At 39.8% G+C, this 17,934-nt stretch overlaps 1 protein-coding gene across 2 annotated transcripts in view; it reads right to left on the minus strand.

Annotated features, from left to right (window-relative positions):
• DOK7 (docking protein 7) overlaps window positions 1-17,536 on the minus strand; it is a 119,746-nt gene extending 102,210 nt beyond the window's left edge. For both annotated transcript variants that reach the window (XM_031943772.1, XM_031943773.1), the window contains exons 1-2: window positions 17,228-17,536; window positions 17,034-17,079 (exon numbers count right to left, since the gene is read on the minus strand). In XM_031943772.1, coding sequence (XP_031799632.1) covers window positions 17,034-17,079; window positions 17,228-17,281 — 100 coding nt within the window. In that variant the 5' untranslated portion in view covers window positions 17,282-17,536. The remainder of the gene's footprint in view (window positions 1-17,033; window positions 17,080-17,227) is intronic.
• Window positions 17,537-17,934: the final 398 nt, after the last annotated feature.

A 17,934-nucleotide genomic window follows, 5' to 3' on the forward strand; every position in this document is an offset into this window, starting at 1 on the left:
CCTAAGAACTGAGAGATTTGGATTCCATTTGGAGCTCAAATTGGAGCTTCCTTCTAACTCAATGTGTGATTTTCAGTGAAATCATCTCTTTCTGGGCTTCAGTTTCCCCATGTATAGAGTGAGGGGATTAGATCATCTGACCCTCTCTCCCTCTCCCAGTTCTAACATTTTATGAGCCAATACAATCGGCTCATACAAATAATATCAAAAGGACAAAAATATAAAAGCCAGAACCAGCTATTAGGGAATACATTAATGTATGCCAGTATTTACCATCATCCTCATCCTTGAAGATACTGAATCACAAACCAAAATCCCAAATGAATTTTCCTAATTGCTAAAATCCTGACCCAAAGTCTAAATTTCAATTCTATTACATAATCAACATTTACTTTTCAGAATAACAGCTGATGGTATCACTCAAACTATTGCCTTTTTCTAAAATACCAATAAACTGCAATCAAAAAGAAGGTCCCATGAATGTATTCAACAATCATTTATCAAGCCTTTCCTATATAGCAGTGCAATGAGGATTATAGAGATATATAAAATATTGTCCCTGCCCTCAGAAAACTAGCAGTCTGGAGAGAAAAACAGATCTAAGAATTTGGCAGAGTGAAAATGTATAAGGAGATATACAAAGTCTTAATATGGATATCCTATGAGAAGAACAGAAAGAAACTTAATTTGGCTAGATTGCTGAGTGGGGTAGATAAGACAGCATACAATGAAACTGAAAAGATAGGTTGGAGCCAGATTGTAAAAGGTTTTACAAAGTAAATAGAAGAGTTTCAATTATACTAGAAGCAATAGGGGGATACTAGAGTCTAGCGAGTAAGGAAGTGACAAGGTGAGATCTGTACTTGAGGAAGATCTATTTGACAACCATATGAAGGGCAGACTGGAATGTGGGATGGGAGGTGGCAGCAGACGTGAGTGTAGGCCTAAGAGGCAGCCTGTCCCCTGGAGACTCTGGATTTGGGCCGAAGAAAATGGTGACACTAGCAGGGAATATCATAGCAATGTGCAGCACCTTCCCCTTTCCCCTAGTGTCTTATGCTGTGAGCAAAGCCTTATTCACCTGATACCCTGGCTTTGACTTTTGGCTGGAGGTTGAGGAGGGAGCACCACCATAGATTCACAGCATCTTATATTTAGAGCTGAAAGAGACTGTAGGAGAAGGAATATGAGCTCGGCTTTGGGAAAATGGGGCAAAGATTTCCGAGTAACAAGAAACCAAGGAGTCTGTGTGTGAAAGAGCAAATCTGGCTTTAGTCTAGGACACACAGAAAAGTAAGAGTGATGGGAGATAGGAATGGAAAGACAGATGGGGACCAAATCAAAAAGAATCTTGAATGCTACTCATCACAAATGTACATCCAAGTAGCCCCCTATCCAAACATCAAATAAGCTAGTTATTTCATTAAATTTAAGTCTCTATTTTCCTTTGATAAAAAGTATGCTTGGATATATAAGGAACTATAGGTAACACCAAGAGTCCTATCCCAATGAATAAAAGTCAAAAGGTATATACAAACAGCTCTCAAAAGAATTTCAAACTATTAACTAAATAAAAGAATGCCTCAAAACACTAGATAAGATGCTTGCCATCTGGGGGAGAGGGTGGAGGGAGGGAGGGGAAAAATCGGAACAGAAGTGAATGCAAGGGATAATGTTGTAAAAAATTACCCTGGCATGGGTTCTGTCAATAAAAAGTTATTTTAAATAAATAAATAAATAAAATACTATTAAAAAAAAAAAAACACTAGATAAGAGAAATGACAATCAAAACAATTCTAAGGTTTCACCTTACTGAGATGAATAAACCGACTGAGCAAATTTTCCATGGGCAAATTGACAAAGAAGACAGATTATGGGAAGAGTAGATGTTAGAGATGCTATGGAAAGACAAGCACACCAACAGTACTCTGTCAGTGGATATGTGAATTCATCTGACCAATCTAGAAAATAACTCAGAAGAAGGCTAAGAAAGTAATTTTAAATGTCTATACCCTTTGATACAGAGATCCCATGTATGGGAAAGATTAAAAGTTACATTCCAAAATATTCATAGTAACATTCTTTTTTTAAATGGCAAAGAAATGGAAATAAAGGAGAAGACCACTGGTTAGAAGCTAGACAAACAAAAACTGTGGTCCATGAATGTAATAGAATAATACTGGATAGTTAAAAAAAAATTTGAAGATTCCAGACTAATATAGGAAGATTTATCTGAACTGATTCAAAGTGGTGCAAGCAGATCCAGAAAATAACGTATACAATAACTAAAAGTTGTGATTAATGGAAAGAAATAAAAATAAAAGAAAAATGAACACAACTCTGAGGACCAAGATTCCTCAAAGAAAACATATTATCCACCCTTCTTTGCAGAATTGGGACACTATAGGTGGAAAACACTGCATATAAAACCCGAATTTGGTTGTATTTATTAGTAATTGTGCTTTTTTTTCTTTTGTTTTGTTTTTCTCTCTCTCTTTATCCATTGTCTTTATGACAAGGAATGGTGCTAAGTAAAGGAAAGAGAGTATACATTTAGAAATGAAGGTGATATAAAAAAAGATACAATCAAAATGTTTTTACAGAAAAGTGAGTTTAGGCTTGCCTCCAAGCAGGGATTTGGGCAGTCATACAAGCTATTTGTTCCCCAGACAGCTGTTCCTCTCCATGGGAATACTAGCTAAGTAAATGTACAAAAATCTCTTTGGCTCACGGACACAGAAGTCACATCCTGTCTACATTTGGAATCCTGAAAACCTTTGAAGAAAACAGAATCCAGCACACCTCCCACCTCTCGACAGAAAGATATTAGCCTAGAAGTACAGAATGAGATATTTATTTTCAGATATGGCCAACATTAGAAATTGCTTTGACTAATAATAATTACAGTTAACAATAATACACCTCTTTAAAGTTTGCAAAGAACTTTATATATTTTATTTCCTTTAATCCTCACAACAACTTTGTGTGATAGGTGCTATTGCTATCCTCATTTTACAGAAAAAGCAGAAGCCAAGAATTGATTTGCCCAGTCACCATGGCATCTGAGACCCAGTGCTGCTTGGTCATCTTTGTTGTAAGGAGAAATAATATGCAGTTATTGGACTCTTTTTAAAAGAAAGAAACACCAGGGGCAGCTAGGTGGCACAATAGATAAAGCACTAGCCCTGAAGTCAGGAGGACCTGAGTTCAAATTTGACCTCAGACCACATAATACTTTCTAGCTGTGTGACCCTGGGCAAGTCAGTTAACCCTAATTGCCTCAGCAAAAAAAATGAAAGAAAGAAACACCAATAAAACATTAAAAACCAACTAAAAAGAAGTTCAGGAAGGGATATGAGCAGGATAAATTTTTACCACCATGTTAAATTTAAGATACACTCAAAAAAGCCAAACTAACCAAATTTTACTGATTTATAAATACTCTTTTTTGTTCTTTATATAATAAAATGCATGTGTTGGGCAATAATTGCTTACATCAAAATAAAAAGAAAAGTTTCAAATGAAGTAAAATAAAAAGAATATTTTTTAAAAATAGAATTCAAGGGAATGAACATAGAACTTTTATTTCTCTTCCAATTTTCAAAGATCTGTATTTTGGAGCATCCAAAAGACATGTTTGATCATTGTTGATGTTCTTCATCTGCAATGCAGCAACAAATCTCCATTGCCTAGGGAATTATGAGGTTAAAAGTGCCTTCCTCATAATAACTAGAGGATGAAAATAAGCTTTTCTTATAAAAGCTAAGTAACCAGACCATTGTGAAAAAGGTAGTGTTAGAGTAGATGCATGAAGTTTATAATGTCAAAGCCAGACAGTATTCTTTTCGTTATGCTACATGGTTTCTCTCTAAAATAGATCATTTCTAACTCTGGATAAGGAAAGACTCTGACTGCATAAAATGTATCGAAACACAAAGAATAAATTCAACAAAGCAGCATAACAAAGTTTAAAACGAGTTCATCTTCCCCACAAAAATTTTATTGGGATTCCAAAGGTAGGGAATCATTTTATAAAGAAATCTGTTTGAGAAGAACTATTTAAAATAAATTAGAGAACTTTGATGGGGCAAGAGTAAGAAAAAAGGGAATGAGAGGAAGAGAACATAAAAATGCTATCAAGAAACAGAACTACAGTTTGTTCAGATATTCAGTGGGAATATTAATGAAAACCTCTTCTTATACCTAAAGACACAGCTATGATTAAAGACTCACCTCTTGAAAGGAACCTACGTGTGCAAAAATATTTGTGGCAGCCCTTTTTAAAGTGGCAAGAAACCAGAAACTTAATGAATGGTCATCAGCTGAGGAATGACTGAATAAGTTATGGTATATGAAGTTATACAATATTACTATTCTATAACAAATGATCAGCAGGATGATTTCAGAGAGGCCTGCAGAGACTTATATGAACTGATGCTGAGTGAAGTGAGCAGAACCAGGAGATCATTGTACACAGAAAACAATAAGATTATATGATGATCAATTCTGACGGTCGTGGCTCTCTTCAACAGAGAGATGATTGAAACCAATTCCAATGATCTTGTGATGAAGAGAGCCATCTATACCTAGAGAGAATTCTGTGAGTGTGCATCACTACATAGAATTTTCACTCTTTTTCTTGTTGTTTGCTTGCGTTTTGTTTTCTTTCTCATTTTTTTCCTTTTTGATCTGATTTCTTGTGCAGCATGATAATTGTGGAAATATGTATTACACATGTTTAACATATATTGGATCACTTGTCATCTTGGGGAGAGGGTGGAGGGAAGGGGGTGAAATATGGAACACAAGGTTTTGTAGGGGTCAATGCTGAAAAATTATCCATGCATGTGTTTTGAAAATAAACAGCTTTAATTAAAAAAAGACTCACCTCTCCCTAATGAGCATTCAAGAATTGGCGCACACATACATGCATGCACATACAACACACAGGCAAATTCTATGGTGGATTCTTCTGAGATGAGAAGACTTTCTCCAGAAACATTTGACATTACAGGCAACCAAACAGCATAGTAAGGGATGCATCCAGTAGAAAGAATTTCAGATGTACAGTCAAGAGACAAGGGTTCAAATTCTGACCCTGCCACTCATTCACTACCTGTATGAGATTGTAGTCACTTAATTTCTCTATGGTTATTTCTTTAGCTGTGAAAAATAAGACAGTTGGATTGAATGCCTCTGAAGGTTTATTCCATTTCTAAATCTATGTTCCCAGACTCTCCATTAAAGTCATATCAATCAACCAATAAGTGCTTGTAAAGCATCTACACTACATCAGACATTGTAGTGCTAAGCACTAGGGTATAAATACAATGAACAGAACAGAATCTCTGCTTGTAAAGTACCCGGTGCTGTTCTCCATATAGGTAGCAAGAGACAAAATACAAACTCAGGTCAGGAACTAACTCCAAACCTAGCAATTTCTCCGCTACTCCAACACTGCCTCTTGGTGAAGGCAGTGCCTCCTTAGTGAAGAGGTAGCCTTTCTCCTTACTAAGATCAATTCTTCTTCACAGACCTTTGATCCTATCTCCTCCCATTTTTCCAGTTCTGTCTTATCTCCAATCTCTTCCTAATAATTGATTTCTTGCCTCCTGTCTCCACAGAGGCTCAAGTCTCTTCCATTCTTAAAAAGCCTTCACTAGAAGTTAACCATCCCAATTAGCTATGGTTCTACATTTTTATCATGGCTAAACGTCTTTAGAAAGCTGTCACAAAATCTCTACAATCTGACTTCCAATCTCATTTTTCACTTAATTCTCTCACCAGAGTTGCCAATGATCAATTAACTGCTAAATCTAATGGCATTTCCTGGCTTCCCATCTTACTGAAATATTGATTACCTCTTCTCCTTAATACCCTCTGTTCTCTGGGAATTCTTGCTGCTCCTTGTTTTTCTCCCTTCCTTCTCAGACTCCTTTGTTAGATCTTCAGCCATGTCATACTCACTAATTAGGTGAAGCTCCAAGTCAGTCCTGGACTCCCTTTTGCCTTTTCCTATACTCTTTAATCAGGTGATCTCATCAACTTTCATGATTTTAATCATCTTGCCACAGATGATTTCCAGAACTATACATCTTAGACATTTAGATCCAGATATCCAGCAGACACCTTAAACAAAACAATCTTTCTCCCCAACCTCAGTCCTCTTCTAAACTTCTCACACTGCTCATAATTCATAAGATCATAGAATGTTAGAATGGGAAAATACCTTAGAAATAAACTAATCTAAAGCTCTCATTTTACAGATGAAGAAACTGAAGAAAAGAGAAGCTGTGTATTTTGTACCCAAATATATAATTAATAAAGAACAAAGCTGGTATTTGAACCCAAGTCCTCTGGTTCCCAATACAATGCTCTATCCATTGGACCACTGTTGTTCATTAGGATTAGTCAAAGGATACAGGAAGGACCCTTTGCAGTAGAGAATAAATCCTACATAATGCATGTTATCCTGGTGGCTGTGTTCTCTTAGTGCTAGGAACATACTTCGGGGAGGGTCATGTATAAACAGATGTGCTAACTAAACTTCAGTGACTTGCTTCAATTAACACTGTATGTTAGTAGATATGGCGACTGGAAGAAGCAACACAAGGACACTCTCAAAGACTCTCTGAAGAATTGGAATTGATCTTGTAACATGGGAGACACTAGCATGGGACCACCCAACATGCCATGCCCTCATCAGAGAAGGTGCTGTGCCCTATGAGCAAACAGGAGATGTGCAAATTTAGAAAATCCACTCCAAATCTTCACATGGACTATTTGTGTCCAACCTGTGGAAGAACACTCTGAGCTCATTTTGGTCTGATCAGCCACAGTTGGACATACTGTAACTTGACTCTAACCTAATGATATCATTTTGATCCTCTGAAAATGAAGGACAACAACCAAAAATCAAGTTAGAGGTGGAATTAGAACTAAAAACTAATCTCTTGACTGCTCATATAATATTCAACTACACACTAAATGGAAAAACATTGGACTAGAGGCCTGTGTTCAAAACCTAACACTCTGAAGCTCAGTGGTGTTATAACCTTAGGCAGGTCACTTAATCATTGCATGTCCTCATGTCGATCATTAACTTCTGTCTCACTATCCCCTTGTAATGCTGTTTTAGAATGGGCTTTCTAGCCTTTCCCAATTAATTGGCCATCTTTATTCAACTCCTTTTGATCTGTAAATAGATTCCTGCCAAAGGCATAAAACAAATAACAGCTGCCCAAGCTGTTTAATGCATAATTTCTAAAGAAATCCAACTTCCATCCATCTCACCTTCTCCCTTCTCTACTCCATTTACTCAACTGCCAGGTCTGGCCTTTTGCCCCCTTTGAAATTTCCTATTGTTCTACATTTTGTTGTTCTCACTATGCAGAAATTACTACTGGAAAGTGGTAGAGAAATATTAGAAGAGAAAAAGGGACTGACTTGCCCGAGATCACAAATACAGAGGGTGACAGAGCTGAGACTTTAACCCAGGTCTTCAGACTCCAAGTCCAAGACATTTTATTCCTCCAATTCATCATGGTACTATGGGGGTAACCTTGGATTCTTAAAGGGAATACCAAAAATATTAAGGTCTTGTCACAAGGCAAAAACTTTCAGCATTGGTAAGGCACTGAACTGAGTAAATATTACCAAAGGTAGCTGAGCCAAGTACACAGAAGCTCACGGGGATGATAATAATAGCCCTAACTTCTCAGCGTAGTCATGAGGATCAAATGAGAAAAATATTTGTAAGAATCACTGAGATAGTGCCTCGCACAATAAAGGTGCTACATAAATGTTAGTTATTATAGTTATTATTTTTCATCATTATCATTATTATAACCATTTTACAAAAGAGGAAGCAGAGTCTCAATATGGAGACCTGGAGTCATTGCCAGTAGTGGGTGCTCTAGTGGGGACTAAAACAAAGGTTTTCCACCTCTCCTGCACATGGTGAGCTCTGTCCATGAAGCATGATCGCTCCTAATGCATAACATGGGTTTTATTTGTAAGCTCTCCAAAGAAAGGGGGTTTATCCCTCACTTATCCAACTTCCCCCAGAAATAGCTAACACCATGCTGGGCATAGGGTAGGTATCCATTGGCCGATTGTGCAAAGCCCTTGTATGATTGTGAGAGGTCTTTAAAGGGCAGAAGGGAGGGTGGAGCTGGGCAGAGGGGAAGGGCAGAAAGGAGGGCATTCCAGAAGGCAGTGTGAGAGATGAAAAGTTCAGAATGAGAAGGCTGTACAAACAAGCTAAGCAATGAGATCATCCACCGGAGTGGGAAGGGAAAAAACAGGGAAGGGAAGAAGAGAAGATAAAGTAGGTGTCTAGAGTAATCTGGTTCAGGGGCTTCAGATGGAATTTGAGGAACTGGAACAGGACATTTACTATGTGGGATTAAGGGGTGAGTGACAAGTTTGGAACAACTGCTGGCTATGAAGGACCTTGGATATAGCATTCAGAACAAATACTAGAATGCTAAGGGAGGATACCAACTTACCATTACTCCCTGATATCAACCATACCCTCTAGCCAAGTTCCTAGGGCCACTGACCTTCCCACATGCTCTGCCCCTTCCCATCTTGATGACTCTGCTTGGGAACAGACTGTGCGAATCCCCTGAAATAATCCCTAGGTCTCCATTTGTGGCTAGTGAGAAGCAATGTGGACTAGAGGGAAGAGAGATGTTCACATGGTCACAACATGTGAGTTCAAGTTCTGACTCTAAGACTTTTGTGACCTTGTCCCTTACTCCATTTTTCCTGAGGAAGTCTTCATTTTAATAAGCTGAAGATTCCTTATTTCAGCAACACATCTCTCCATTGCTATTCACCTTATTTGTAAGTCTGATTCTTCTAAAATTTTGGTATTCCCTCATCCAGTGATATTAGTATCCCTGGGAGGATGCTGGTATTAAAGAAATGGAACTCTATGAGCAAGTAAGTGACCCACCCAGCTGGGTCTCCACTTAGTGGCATGCCTGTCCAAGGCACAGGTATCATTGGACTCAGGTAATGAGAGGCCCATCCAGCTTTGTGACAGACTGGCCAACAGACACAGTCCCTCTACTTTGCTTTTCTAGAGTGAACGATCAAGATAATTTTTCTTTTATGTTGCCCTGGGCTCACTAAATAGGAGACTCTGGGGTTTGATATAGTTATTACTGTATCAGAAACAAAATTATCCTGTTAAATACTAATCAATATGTTTAGGAGAAACCTTTTTAAGGCAATAAATAAGCTTCTGAAATGGAATCTGAGTGGAGATATCGAGAACAGTAAAAATGAAATCCTTCTTCAAGACCTCCTCATTTAATCCATTTTAAGCACCTATTACACACAAGCACTGATAGCTCTGACCAAAAAAATGAGAATGAACAGGTCTCCACCCTCTAGAAACTCATACTATACTAGAATAATGGGATGATGATGATGATGATGATAAGGGAAGCTAACAATTATATAGTGCTTACTATGTCCCAGACCCTGTACTATTGTTTTTCAGTCTTTAAGTCTTATCTGATTCTTTATGACCCCATGGACCACAGCACATTAATGTTGTCCATGAGGATTTTTTGGCAAAGATAATAGAGTGGTTTGCCAGTTAGGCGGACAGAGGTAGGGTGATTTGAACTCAGGTCTTCCTGATTCCAGGCCCAGTGCTCTATCTACTGTCCCACTGAGCTGTATACATACATGTATACAGGTAAGAAAATGTTTATATGTATACACACACATTTAATAATATATAATTATATATTATACATAATGTGCATTATGTATAGTGATAATCATATACAATATATTAATATGTGTAATGATAATCATAGATAATATATTAATATGTATCTACTTAATAAATATACTTACATGTATACAGGTAAATATACTTTATATACACTTAATATATATATTATATGATTGTCATCATATATAATACACATTATATATAATGATAAAATTATTATATATACTATGTATTATATCATATATGATAATCATACTATATTAATGTGTGTGGTAGTAATTATATATATTAATATGTATATACTTAATAAATAGGCTTACATGTATAAAGGTAAGCAAATTCTAGGAAATGCTAAGTAAATTTGGAAATGGTTGAGGGCATCACTGAGGAGACCAAGGGAAGGTTTCCCTGAAGAGATGACACCTAAACTGAACCTTAGAGTAAAAGGAGGTGGAAGAACAAGTATTTATTAAGCACCTCCAGTGTGCTGGGCCTGTTACTAAGCTCTTTACAAAGAAAAGATTCTGAGAGGCAGAAATAAAGCTGGACTGTCTTCAAGGAATGAGGAACGCCTTGTGCATGGTATCTAGATAAAGCATGCTGACTTTGGAGGAATAGCCTGGCTAAAACATAGAGCTCAGAACAGATATACGGTGCGATGGATAGAGCACCAGCCCTGGAGTCAGGAGGACATGAATTCAAATCTAGCCTCAGACACTTACTAAGTATTCGACTCTAGGCAAGTTATTTAACCCTAACTGCCTTGCCAAAAATAAATAAAATATAGAGTTCACAACAAGGAGCTACATGACATGATAAACTAGCCTATATTTAAATAACATTTTAAGTTTTACATAGCACTTTACAATTATGATTTCATTTCATCTTACCAAGCTTGGGAGTTAAGTGCTATTATTATCTTTATTTTACAGATAGGTAAACTGAAGTAGATAGTGATAAAGTGACTTTCCAAGGGTCACCCAATTAGTAAATAATTGAAGTTAAATTTGAAACTCGGGTCTTCTTTAGTCCTGATGCACTGTTCTATCCGTTTGGCATCTAGATACCTCTAAGAAGAGATGGAGTTAAAGTCAAATTGTGAAGTTCCAAAAATCATGAATATGGAGGGGGTGAAAAAAGAGATTGGAATCAAGGGACCCGAGTTCAAATCCTGGCTCTCACATCTATTATTTGTATTATCTTATTCAAGTCACTTCATCTCTCTCAATCTCGAGTTTTCATCTATAACAGGAGAGAATTAAACTCCATGATCTTTAAGATCCCTTCAAGCTCTGACCTCTATGACCCATCATAAGGAGTCTACACCATGACATAACAGAGAGAGAGCTAATCTAGAAAGCAAGGTTCAAATCCTGGCTCTTTTATGCTGGTTGTGTGACCTTGGGTGGGACATTTAAACACTGTGGGTAACTCTTTAGGATAAATTGCAGAAAAGATAATGACCTACATGTGATAAAGAGAGTTCTTACTCCCATGATTTCTCTGTTTCCATCAAATTCAGGTCTTGCCCCTCTCCCCTATTTTGTCCTAGAGGTATAAGCCATTGAGGGTATGGGAGCAACGTGGTCACCCTTGCAATTTGAGAATATTATTTTGGAAGCTGTGTAGAGGATGGATTAAAGAGAGGGAAACAGTGGGAGCAATCAAGAGGCTCCAACAGCTGTTCAGACAAGAAATGATAATAAGCTGAACTAATATAGTGGACATATGAGTACAAAAACTAGGACACGTCTAGAAGATGTCAAGGGGATAGAATTCACAAGATCTGAAATGGAGTTGTTGGAGAAGAGGGAGGAAAAAAGCAGCAAGCATTTATTTATCAAACACCTGCTTTTTGCCCGGAACTTAGCTAAACATGTTTGGAAGCCCAGCATTTCAACTCCTGTGCCATATTGCATCTTTGGGCAATAATGAGGTTCCAGGTCTGGACTTTTACTGCTTTATTGCGGCACAGGGAAATGAATACTGGGTCTCAGGACATGAAAACTTGAGTTCAAATTTCATCTCACCTGAAAGGGAAGAAAAAATAAATCATTGTTAAATTTGACCATGTCACCACTTCCTATTCAGTCAACATCAGGGACTGGCTGCCCATTGTCTCCAGGATAAATAAAAAAAAATCCAAATGTTTAGCTTTTAAAAGTCTTCATGATCAGGTCCCTTCCTATCTTTCAGTCTTCCAATTCAAAATTTGAAGCATTTTCTTTGGATGTCCTCTAACCTGGAATGTTCTCGCTTCTCATCTCCATGTCCTGGCTTCCTTTAGGTCTTAGCTGCAATTGCACCTTCTGCAAGGTTTTCCTAATTCTCCCATAACCCTAGTGTATTTATCAATTTGAATTTATCCTGTCTAAAGCTGGTTTGTATAAAAGTTGTTTACAAGTCAGACTATAAGCTTCATGACAACAGGAGCTATCTTTTGCCTTTGTTTGCATTCCACACTTAAGAGAGTACTTGGCACAGGGGAGACATTTTTAAAACTTGCTAAAAAATTGTGAAAAAAACAAAATAAAATTTAATTTTAAAACTTCCTACTTATGACCCTTAGTAGTTGTGTGACCCTAGACAAATTATTTTACATTGATGTGTCTCAACAACATAAGTTCTTAGGACTTTGTAAATAAGTTATTAAGAGATCACAGAATTTTAGTCCAGGATGTCTCTTGTTGGCAGAATCACAGAACTGTTAAGAATTATTAAGGGCAGGGAGAGGTCTGGGAGAAGGAATCTGAAGTCAAACAAGCAAATTATATTACAAAATACTTATTTCGAAGAGCCATAAAACACAGTACTCTATGAAGTCAGAGAGGGAAAGCAGTTACCAAAGATAATAAGTTCTAGACCTTCAAGCTAGATGGTTCTGCCAAATAAGTGCCTTTCTACAGTTACTACAGCCCATGACTGGTGGGAAAGATAGGCAGCATGCAATGGAACATTCTATTACACACACATGCTGCCATTCTGGGACTCGAAAGGAATACCATTCTCTCAGCGATCTCAAAGCTTTAGGAAAAAGCTCACCTTTTTTACAGCATTTAGGTAGTTTACCAAGGAGTTACTGAATCAAAAAACCCTGTTTTTACAGGCTGTCTTCAAGGGAATCATATATTCATTAACTCCTGGAGCAAAAGAACATCCAGATTGCCTTCAAACTGCAATCAGCAAATCCCCTTTAGCATCAGCATGAACACTTCTTCCAGGAATGGGAAACTCAATATATCCAAAAGCAACCTGTTTCCCTGGCACAGAGCTCTGATTATTTGGAGGTTACATTTTATATTGACCCAGCATCTGCCTTTCTACAAATTCTACTCAATTCTCCTAGATCTAATTTCTGAAAACACAAATAACATATACATAATCATTCTTCCACATAACCCTTAAAATATTTGAAGATATCTATGACGTGGCTGATCCCATGGTCTTACACACACACACACATACCACTTCGCTCAGTTCCTTCAAACCTCATGTGACCCAGTTTGGGTTAATTACATTTATTTATGCTAGTCATCCTCCTGAAGACAGTCTTTCTTAACTATGTTCCTTCTTTTTTTCCTCTTTCTTTTTTTAGGGAGTGGTGAGGAAATAAAGGTTAAATGATTTGCCTAAAATCACACAGCTAGGAAGTGCCAAATGATTGAGACTGAATTTGAACTCAGGTTCTCCTGACTCCAGGGCTGGCACTCACTTTACTGCATCACCTAGCTGTCCCAACAACACATATCCTCTAAAAAGTGATATCTAGTCACAACATTGTATTTAAACTTCTTGTTTGCTTGTATTTTGTTTCCTTTCTCATTTTTTTTCCTTTTTGATCTGATTTTTTTTTTGTGCAACATGATAATTGTGGAAACATGTATAAAAGAATTGTATGTTAATATGTTAAACATATATTGGATTAGTTTACCATATAGAGGAGGGAGTGGGGGAAGAGAGGAAGGGGAAAAGTTTGGAACACAGGGTTTTGCAAGAGTGAATGTTGAAAACTATCTATGCCTATGTTTTGAAGATACAAAGCTTTATGTAAAAAAGTGATACCCAGAACTAGGCACAATACTCCACAAGGAGTCACAGGTAGGACAGAATAGGACTTGGGTGTTATGGAAAGAGCAGGTTTAGTGGCTGAAGAGATTTTAAAATCCTGAATTGTGATCCTGGCTCTGCTATCTCACCAGCAATATGGCCTCTGGGCCTTAGCTTCATGTTTAGTAAAATAAGAGGGTTATTCCCAATGTCCTCTAAGGGCCAGACCTTCCAGCTCTGATGTTTCCAATTATTCAAAAAGTTGTTCCACTAAACTACAAAATCTAATCGAATTCAATTTAATGTTTTAAATAACCTATTTAGTCATTAGAGTGATTTTACTAAAACTCAAGTTTCATCATGTCACCACCTACTCAATAAACTTCTCCCCATTGTGTCCAGGAGCAAACACAAAATGTTCCCGTTGGCATTCAAAGCCCTTCATAACCCAACTCCCTTCTACCTTTCCAGCCTTCTTACACCTTACTTCCTGGTGCATGCTCTTGGATTCAGAATCACTAGCTTCATGATGACTGCTCCAACGAGATACGATCTTGTATCTGGGATCTGGGCATTTTCTCTCTGAACTGTTCTCCCTTACCTACCTATAAAAATCTCCCAAATAAGAGCCCCTCTTCATTCTCCTGCCTTCCTTTTGGTAATTATTTCCTATTTATTCTATATGTAGCTTGTTTGCATGTTGTATCATCAGATTATGAGCTTCTTGAAGACACTGTCTTTTGCCACTTTTTGTATTTCCAATGCTTAGCACAATGTCTGGCACATAGTAAGCACCTGATATATATTTGTTAATTGATTATTAGATGCTTACTAAGAGCTAAGCACTGTACTAAATCTTGGGAATACAAAAATAAGGCAAAAACATGATCTCTGCCTCCAGAAGCTAGAATTTTAAGGTCTCAGATACAAAAAATGACTCAACCACTATCATATAGTATCATCTACTTCATCTATCATTCAAATCTATGTGTCCTGACACTGCCTGAGCTCTTTCTCCTAGATGGAGGAACCTCTCTTGTGTTAGTTTTTAGGGAGTAAGAAATCAAAACTGGCTCCTAACTTCTGTTTGTTAACATCGAAAATACCTAAAGATATGGAAAAAAAGAAGAAGCTGGACTTCTATCACTTCCTAAAGAGAAAACATTCCACCATCCTCATTTGCTGGCAAAATACACACACTCACACAACTCTGGCATGCGTGATGGTATGGAGACACCTGTTTCCTCAAACAGCTGCAAATCTAACAATGCTTAAAGAAGGCACAAGTGTGCCCACGATATTGAAACCAAAGAACTGAAAGATCAAATTGATCCAAGAAACAAGCTCAGTGCGTTCTGGAGATGGATAAAGCTAATGTATATCGACTAACAATTTTATAAAGAAAACTGAATTTCACTTCTCTGCTTCCCCTGTCAAGCACAGGGAATGGGGGAAAATGAAAATAAACCTTTTGCCCAAAATATTCAACAGCCTTCAAGTAGGGGAAGGAGAATAATCACTCCATGAACTGCCTAAAGAGTTAAGAAAACAGGAACCCAGGACAGAGAAGACTAGAGGGTATGAAGGTTTCTTTTCTTTTTTAATTTTTTTAAGGAGTTCATGAAACTAATCATCACTTGTTTGTCAAAAATAAAAAGATTGGAGATATAAGGATGCCTAGATTTTAAGATTATGTCCCTCCCCCTTTTTTTCTTTTAAATTAACTGCTTGGCAATAATTCAACTTGACAATTCAATTCAAACTGGCAAGATGACAGGAACGAAAAACTTCGCAAGAATGCATCGTACAGCTGCACAATTCAGTTCAGAAATGCAGCTCCTTCTGGGGCCCAACACCTGTTCTTTCTGAGTTTCCTTCCTATCTAAGGCTACACAAAGGACTTCCACTCCAGATCTGCTTCCCCATCTGTAAAATGAGATGATTGGGCAACATGGTCTTTAAAATGCCTTGCAGTTCTGACACTATATTAAAGGGCATGACGTATGTTGGCATAGATCCGGAGAAGTGTTTTTTAAGCCATGATGCTCTTTAGATACCTGAACTATTATGTTTTCAAGGTCTCCTCTAGCTCTGGTATTCCATAATGGGCTGAGGGTGGGGAACAAAGCAATATAACTCAAGATCCTAATGTCCCGCTTCGTTTATGACTCATTCCCTAAAAAGACCCTGGTAGGAGCCGAGGTGTCCCGCCCCACCCCCGCCAAGCAATTGAGGGAGAAGAAGGGAGTCCAGAAGCTGGAAAGACGGCTCCCAGCCTTTCTGTGGGGGTGCGGCCTGAAGCGCCCTCCTCCCCCATATCCTATTACTGTCCCCTCTTCTCTCTGTTACACTTTGGGTCTACTTCAATATCCTCTTTCTATTTCGGGCGGCCCAGGGCTAGCACCAAGAAACTCGCAGATAATGCGGGGCAAAGAAATCAGGGCCTGGGGAGGGGGACGGAACTCAATCTCCGGGGAGCCCCTATGGGCGAGGCGCTTCCCGAGGAGGTCTGGAAGAGGAGAAGTGGGAGTCTGAGTCGAACTCTTCAGTTGCACGACCCCCTCCGGCTCCCTTCAAAGTGTCAGCTTCTCCCCCCGCCCCGCCGCAAGAGAATGAGAAGGTCAGGTGAAGCAATGGTTCCCTGAAGCCCGGGGCAGCCTCTGGGAGACCTGCCCACGGGGAACCCAGCAGTGGGACTCCCAGCTGGGTTGTCGTGTCCCCAATCCAATCCAATCCACGTAGACCCTGTAGGGGCTAGCCTGGTTCGTCCCGGAAACTAGCTACTTTTACCATGCGCACCCCCGCTTCCAATCCACACCGTGTACCAAAAAGCCCCCAAATCTCGAGCCAAAAGCCGTGTCCTGCCCGGCATCGCGTGCACCCTCGCTGCTGCAGGTTCCCAAATCAAGCGCCCCTAGGGAGAAGCCCACCCCACCTCGCGCCCTTGTCTCCTACTCCTCGCCATGAGCCTCTCCGTCTCAGGCTACCCGGCCCTCGCCAGGAGCCCTTCCCCAACCTGACCTAGTCACCTGTTCCACGCCTAGCGCCCCTCACCTGCAGTTTCCCTCCCCCTCCCGGCTCTCCTTGGTCACGTGCTCTCTCGCCACGCGCCCCTCACCAGGACTCCTCCGGACACGCGCCCCTCTCCAGAACCGCCCTCACCTCGCTACGCACCCCTTCCCAGAAGTCCCCAAGTCACGCGCCCCCTCCCCGCGCCCCGCTGCCTTACCTGCCACCGGGGACGGCTTGCGCAACACCAGCCACCTAGTTTTCCACTGCGGGGGAGATAGAAAAGCACTCGGTTACGCACTGGGCTGGGCACAGGGGGGCTTCCTTCCCCGTCCCGCCCCCACCCCCGCTGTTCCAGGTCAGGAGGAAAGGGTCTCCTGGAGGTAGGGGAAGGTAGAAGGCATGCCCCCTCACCTTTTTTCCATCTCTCAATTTGACCTGACCCTCCACCACCGCCGAATCCGTCATCTTCAGTCATGGTTCCAAACAGCTGCGCCCTTAGCTCCGGCCTCTCCCTCCTCGAGCTCTCCCCCTCTGGGCGCTCGGGCAGCCAGACCGACTGGGTCACTTTCAAAATAGCTTTATTAGGGCTCTGGACAGGGACAGGGAGGGAGGGAAGGAGCTGACAGAAGAGGGAACTGTTTGACAAGCCGGGGGAGGGGGGGACGGGCAGAAAGGAGAGCAAAGTGTGTGAGAGGCCAGAAAGAGCAGGAATAAGTCACATCTCTCTAGTGCTTAAAGTTTACAAAGTACTTTCCTCCCGAGAATGGCGTCCCGCTCTTAATGTCCCATCTTACAGAGGAACCTGAAGTGTAACAGGTGACTCATCCCAACCCCCACTACAATTGTGAGGCAGAGAAATGAACCGACATTCAAATCCAGATGCTCTTTGTTTCACACCAGCCCGCCTCTCCATCAGTATATGCTGCCCCTCCCTCAGGTTAAGATCTTCCTTTTCTATCCAACTTGGGGAAATTGGATTGGCCTGAGGGTCTATAGGCACTAGGAGATTCAAGACAGCAATGTGCTGAGAAGGTAGCAGGAAGCCACTGGAGATGATAGTAGTATATACCAACAGGTGCAATGTACAAACGCATGTACACTTAAGAGCAGCAAGAAGG

This window comes from Sarcophilus harrisii, chromosome 6 (genome assembly GCF_902635505.1).
Source record: "Sarcophilus harrisii chromosome 6, mSarHar1.11, whole genome shotgun sequence".
Classification (NCBI taxonomy): Eukaryota; Metazoa; Chordata; class Mammalia; order Dasyuromorphia; family Dasyuridae; genus Sarcophilus; species Sarcophilus harrisii.